The following is a 7244-nucleotide window of genomic DNA, read 5'->3' as shown; positions in this document are numbered from 1 at the left end:
CAACTGAATATATGAATCAATCAATGGAAGAGATTTGATTGATCCCGCAACACTCAGCGTTTAAGCCAAAAAAAAAAAAAAAAGCGAGCTACCTGAGGTGACATTGAGGTGGAGGATGTGCTTAAATGAGAGGAGAACACATGGAAGTATGAGCAGATAATTAATGTGCTAATGTGTGTGGCAGGTGTTAACTGGGGTTTTGACAAAGAGTCGATGATGATGATTTATAGAGCGATGATTAGATCAGGTATTCATTATGGATACCCAGCTTATGGATCCCTTGCAATGATTCAAAAATTGGATACCGTACAAGCTGAAGCCCTGAGAATATACACTGGGGCCTTTTACACAACTCCATTACCTGCCATGTTGCTAGGGATGGCCTCGGAAATCAATCAGAAGTATAAAGCTGCACTGAGATTCTCTGTGTGAAACATGTTAATCAGGGCTCTGTGGGCTGACACATCTTGGCCTTTATCACGGTGGCGACGTGCCATCATTCACTTCTTAATTAATCATGTGGCCACCGGTACAAATCAATAAATGATTTACAACAAGTATTTGGGCAGGAGTGACGTTAGAGGATTCTTCTGGCTTTAAATGTGACTTTTTCCTCCGTTGAGATATCTCATCATCACACAAACAACAACTTTGCACTCACTTTTCGTCGCTTACCGCTGAAGTTACATCACTTATCCACCAGAACTGGCAGCGATTTTGGTATTCCTTCAGTGGTGAGAGCTGAAGTGTAATTATTCAAAGTCAGTGTCATCTCAAACTAAAGAGCAGAGGCTTGGACACATTTCTGATACACAGGTCAAGCAAATGAAGACAAAACAATGGAGATAAAAGTCCTGTCAGCTCTGTCTTGAGTTGTAAATACACCAAACTCCTCCTTAAGAGCTCAGACACGTTTACTTCAGCTCAAACGAGCCTCTTTTAACTCGCAGTCACATACAGTCGCCTTTGTGCACCAACCAAAGTTGAAACCTCAGGGAACATATGTAGCCAGACGTCCAGTTACCCCTAAAATTTGTAAATGTGTAACTGTCCAAACACTTCAGCGTATATCTGCTTAACAGTACTTGTAATGTACAGATAACAGCTGATGAAAGGTCAACTTGAGAGCGACTTTTAGCTTTCAGTTCAAATCTCGAGTTTCAAGTATTAAAAACGACTAATGATGGATTGTATACATAATAAATTATGATCAGAGTGTGTTATTAGTGCTACAAAGGAAGCGGGATGGAGAAAAAATGCCTTTCATTTCTTTCACTCGTCATGAAGCTTCTGAAATGAGGGAGACATAACGTGCACACACACACACACGTGCTTATAAATCTGATATTTGACAACCAAATGTCTGTAAGTTGTATTTTGATGTAATGTCCCACAACAACGTGCACCGGTCTTCACCTGTAAATATGTGATTTGATCATCCGATTGGCTTGTTAATGTCACTTGACTTTGTCTATTTGCTTTTTGGCGTCTGCTTGACCAGGCTGACCCACTTTGTATCGTTTTGTCTCACTGCTTGACACGCAAGTATTTAAAGTGACAGCACTAAAGGTGAAATGTGCAGAAAATTCCCAAGTGAAAATGTTGTCACCCTTATTTCACTTTGTTGAAAAAAGAAATAGAGCCATTTAGGAGGAGAGAGTCCAGACGTGGTTTTAATGATTAATGGTAGCAATAAAAATTACCACCATTAATGAAGGTGTTAATTTGAGGAGGAACGTGTCTGTGCTCTAAGCAATAAAGTGTTTTTGCTGAAATTCCCTGTAATGGATTAGAATCACCGGTTTATGTCTGGTCAGTGCTGTGCAAAAATCTGTTTCCATGTTTGCCTGAAGGTGTGACAAAGCTGCCTGCTGCATAATCCTTGACGTGAAGTAGAAAAAAAAAACACAGCTCTGTCTTTTCCTAGTTTTATTTTCCTTTGTTTTTTTTTGTTGTTGTGTGTTTCGACATGTCCACTGCAGCACAAGGCTGACTGATTTCTCTGAACTCATGCTGGCTTGCGCACCATGCCACAGTTTCTTGCCTCGCACAGGCTTCTCCCACCTCTTGTGCTTTTTGAGCAGCAGTAAGCCTCACTGTCAGGAGAAAGTATTGTCCACTGCCTCAGCCCATCCCGCATTCCCCTTTCTTTCTGAGGTTGTTATTTGTCGAAAAATGGCTGACAGAAAGAGCCTTATTCCGTCTGGCACACCATGGTCCTCATACCGTGTGTATCACAGCAACTCTCATCTTTCTTGGACTAACATTAATAACTACACAACTACCTGTCTGGCTCATAATAGTAGCGCCAGCACAAAGGTATGCATTCAGCTTCTGTCAGGAGATGGGGGATAGAAATAAGCTCAGATTCTTTTTATTTATTTTATTTATTTTTTTCAAGAGCCGTCATCTCAAATTCAATGGTATCTCAGGCGTCAGAGAAGTTCAACATATTTTCTTGGCATATGCTAAAAGCTTTGTTTGCCTCCACCGAGCGAGGGGTCATATAGTTTTGGATGGTTCCCATACAAATAAGAGAGAGGACAGAGCAGAGAGCAATCATTTTTACAGGTAAATTTACTGCAGGAACAAACACTGAAAATTCCATATTGCTAATTCTCCTCATCACTTTTACATTTTTAACCAAAAATAAGAGCGAGTTCCGTTCACAATCAGATTCTAGATGCTGCAGAAGAAATTACAGTATGTTCTTTGAAATGATTATTTTCTAATATCATTAATCCACTAAGCTCATTTGAGTGATTCAGTGAGGTCTGTATATGAAATGGCTGATTCTGTGTCAACAAGCGGATTAACGCTAAACAGACGGTTGTGACAAGATGATTCAATCTCCAAAAAGCATTATATAAACATCCACAGCCAAATGGCGAGAGCATCGGATTTGACATTAAACAGTATGGCCTGAAAGAGTATTTAACATAATATGGGATACGAAAGGCATAAGCATTTCAATATCAATGCGTGATATCACTGTTTCTGATCATTACTGTATTTTCAGACAAATTACAGCTCAGACGAGGCCTGTTTGGTACATTAACTGTATGATGCCCTAAGGCCCCAGTTGTCTAAACCAAAGTCAAAATCAATATGACATCACCGCGATCTTGTAAATCAGCTAATATCAAATGAACTGGTCAACCACTGTTAAAATCCTCTGCGCTGACGACTAAGTGACGACTTATTGTTGGGGGGAAATAGGATTGACTCTCTCCCCAAATATCTTTGGAAGTTCCAGCAGCCTTTTGCAACATGCCTCTCATTCCACACATGCCAAGGAATTTCCCACATACCGGGCCACGTGTTAACCTGAACCCCACACGGCTCAGCCGGTCACAGATGTACCAACACTGGTCCCTCCGTGGCCCAGTTCTGGGAAAGGACGTAACCATTCGGGGGGGAGGGCATTTGTTATGGGTAGTTGGGGAGACAGAGAAGAGGAGAAGGAGGTGAGAAACAGGCAGGGACTGGAACTTTGGGCGATGATGAAACAGGGTCAGATGGGGGCAATGTCCTCGACCGGGAGAGAAAGTTAGAGTGGCGCCTGCTGAGGTGAGCCTGTCCGCCATGCTGGTGCCTGGCTTTGTTTGGCCAGAAGATTACTGATAGCCTCAGCGGCTGCAGAGAAACACGCATGCTCTGGAAAACACAGGCCCGGACACACATACCTGGAAAATCCACGAACGCCCTTTTTCACCTTTTTAATCTCGATTTTTATTCTACATTTTCTACCTCTCTCACATAAAAACACACTGACTGAGAGCTTGAACACATCTTGTACAGTTAACAAGTGTCACACCTCATCGACTGAGTCACGCCTGCTGAAACACGACAAATGGAACGATGTGCTCCGTCTCTTAGTCATAAACACAAACAAAACTTTTTAAAAGAATGATCCTGTGATGTTCTACCTTCATATTTTCTCTTTTCCTTTTTTAAAGTATGGGCTTCTGATGTGGAGTCAGATGTGGAGCCATTCAGGTTTGTATTTGTTGACACTGATGTTGTGGTCATCCAAAGCAAGCTGGCAGGCCGGCGGGGTTATCAGTGAACGAGACAGACTGACGCAGTGGTCCTGTAACATGTTGTGTCACTAATTGAGTCAGCATAGGCAATTTGGGGAAGCTTTGAAGGTATAATGAGAATTCAAATGGCTCCTGATTATATCGATGTGCACAGCCCACCGTTTATCAGTCTGTCCCGTTATTTTGCCTTTTTTGTTATTTCATTTCCACTGTTATTGATTTTTATATTTATTCCCAACCTAGTGTTGCTGTGCAGTAGTTTTCCAGTGTTGACAGGTTAATTAATCTAAAGGTGTTTATTGCCGCCTCTGTGATAAGAGGGGAAGTCCCTCATTCTGAGAGTTGTTGACTGCTTGTTTGTTTTTGTAATCTATGCGTTGGTCTACCGTCTCGATTCTTACAATTGTGTCATTGTCCTTAAATATATGCTGTTTTAATTTTACACTTTCAAATATTTATGTACCTACAGTTAGAGCAGTTGTTAACAGCTGTGGGCCGGGAAATAAACGAAACAAAAGCAGCTGTTCTTTGCCCTTTTTGTATGTCATGCATGTTTGGTTCTGCATTATGTAAGAATGATGTAATGAAGCACAATGCGTAAAAAGAAAAATAAAATTATATTCATGAAATTCAGGAAACAGAACACTACACATATACAAATATGTGCGTGTGTGTGTATATTTAGGAGGAAAACACACTCTTACCTGTTCAGATGTGATACAGATCAGCAGGTTACATTACATTCATCTTTAACTAATGCACACACTAAAACACCTTGACTCTCAAACAGAGGTTTTTAATCTTGGCTACTATTCTCAGCTCTCAAAGGGATTTAATTTGGTTCAACTGCAGGTTCCAGTGTATTATGCAAAAACTGAATGTGTTGAGAACGAGGGGCTAATTATTCCATTTGAGAGGTTATAATTACATCCTTTAGACTGGGCAGCGGGTAGTCCAAAGTGTCTCCTTCTCCTTAGTGAAGGATTTCCTGGGTCAAAAACAAGTGTAGCTCATTCGGCCGTGCAATACATTGACCCATGCAGTCTTGGCCTTTCCTGTGGGAATTCCCAATGTTCTCTCCTCATGATGTGTTAAGCAGAACGAAACAGAATTGCTTTCATGCAGTATATTAAAAAAAAAAAAAAAAAATCCAAAAGCTCCAGCAGCAATATGCTCGTCAATGGAATTATGTTTTCTGTGTTGAGAAGTAATACAATTTCAGGGTTCATAGTTGGTGATATTGCTAAATGCACAGTGGGGCCCACACTCAAAAATAGATCTGAGAATTTCCAATTCTTCAGAAATAACGGGAGAAAGAAGGAGGCCAAAACTTCCCCAGTGGAGTTAGGTAACTGCTGCCAGGAATGGGCTGGGCCTCATGGTGCGGTGAGGCAACACTGAGTGTGTATAAATACCAGCGCACTCTGCATCCACTATCAGACAGTGGGAGGACTGACAGGGGTCACCGCAAAGATCTGAAGGAATCCAACATCCATCACTGGGGCAGAAGAATAATCTTTGGTGGCCTGACACTCATGAGAGAGACGATCTATCAGCTTTAATCTTCTAAGGATTTCAAAACTAAATCTTTTAAACATCCAATAAAATGAAGGCATTCAGCATTGCAGTTGCAGTGACACTCGTGCTCGCCTTTATTTGCATCCTGGAGAGCTCTGCCGTCCCATTCCCTGGGGTAAGAATTTGACTTGAACTCGCTTCATTTGCTTACTGGTTATAAATGTTTTGTCAGGATGCTAAGATGTGGCTCCTTAATGTGTATAATTCATTAACAGGTGCAAGAGCAGGAAGAGGCAGGGAGCAAAGACACTCCAGTTGTGGCACATCAAGAGATGTCAATAGCATCATGGATGGTATGTTCAATTGACTGGATGAATTAAGCTAATTACTGTGAGCAAATTAAAATTTAAGTGGCTGTGTTCTCCCCACGGCGTTGCCCCCGGTGCTCTCTCCGCACGAGGAGAGGGATGAAATGCTGGAGAGGAAGCAAACATCACTCGTGTCCTTTGTCCTCCTCACAGATGCCGAGTCACGTCAGGCAGAAGCGCCAGAGCCACCTCTCCATGTGCCGCTGGTGCTGCAACTGCTGCCGGTCCTACAAGGGCTGTGGCTACTGCTGCAGGTTCTGAGTCTCCGAATGTTCATTCACCAGGCTCAAGCCCAGACGATGACCTTTCCTTCACCTCTTTCTCCAATACGTTGCCCGTACTTCTGTTTCGCTTTTGAACGCGATGATTCATGGCCAAACACTGGAATCTAACGAGGATGTTACTATGTATTTATTTTGTATGAACCTTAAAGGTGTTTTTGTAAACTAATGACATGAATGAAGTCTGGAATAAATGATTTTAAACATTTAGAGCAAACCTACGTTTCTTTTATTACAGAACCAATTTTAAACTGCAAAAGCAGTTTGACAGTCACGGCTTTACCTTCATGAATGTAAATAGAGACATCAGAGTTTAATGACCTGTGTGTTTGCTCTCTGTGAGCTGTTGCAGCACAGATTCTCCTTCAGTGTTTGTGTCAAAGTTCAGGGGTCTTCAGCACATTCATTCATTTATTCATTCATTTTCAACCATTTATCTGTCAGTGTTGGTGGGGGGGGCTATTACCACGCAGGCACGAGGAGAACATGCCAAACTTGAGCTCAGAACCTTCTTCTGACTGCCGTCTCACGGTGCTGCCTGTCGTCTGATCGGCAAAATTCAAAACATGACAATCCTTCATTCAGCATTTCTAAATATATATATATAGAACAGAAACAAACCAAATCACAGAACAAAAAGGGGAAGAGGTCCAAATACAAAAAACTCCAACTTCAGCTACACAAAAATGAATGAGAAAATCAAACGCCAAAAAGATTTGATCTCACAGGCAGATTAACCGATCATTCAATCTGGATAGGAAAAAAATCATCAGAAACATTCAATAAAGACCGCGGCTTTCTTCCCTTTCACTTCATTTTGATTTATTCCTTACAGCAGCTCACAATATTTGTTCCATGCAGTGTGGGTATCTGTGATTTAGTGTGACATGTTGGCATAAATAACCATAACAATGCTTCAAACCCCATCATCCATATTAAAAGCACTGCATAAATAACATCAAAACATTTTGTTCCATCGTGTCTACAGTAGACTGTCAAACTAAAGGCCAGGAATATATCCAACCAATTAGATT

The 7244-nt window shown here is 41.4% G+C and overlaps 1 protein-coding gene across 1 annotated transcript; it reads left to right on the top strand.

Annotated features, from left to right (window-relative positions):
• Positions 1-5613: 5613 nt before the first annotated feature.
• Positions 5614-6204, top strand: hamp (hepcidin antimicrobial peptide). Its single transcript, XM_029504328.1, has 3 exons — positions 5614-5736; positions 5837-5914; positions 6083-6204. Exons 1-3 carry the CDS (start codon positions 5650-5652, stop codon positions 6188-6190), a joined length of 273 nt encoding a protein of 90 aa, XP_029360188.1. The 5' UTR covers positions 5614-5649; the 3' UTR covers positions 6191-6204.
• The last annotated feature ends 1040 nt before the right edge of the window (positions 6205-7244 follow it).

Source organism: Echeneis naucrates, chromosome 6 (genome assembly GCF_900963305.1).
Source record: "Echeneis naucrates chromosome 6, fEcheNa1.1, whole genome shotgun sequence".
Lineage (NCBI taxonomy): Eukaryota > Metazoa > Chordata > Actinopteri > Carangiformes > Echeneidae > Echeneis > Echeneis naucrates.
The sequence above is the reverse complement of the archived record's forward strand: the minus strand, read 5'-3'. Positions and strand labels throughout refer to the sequence as shown.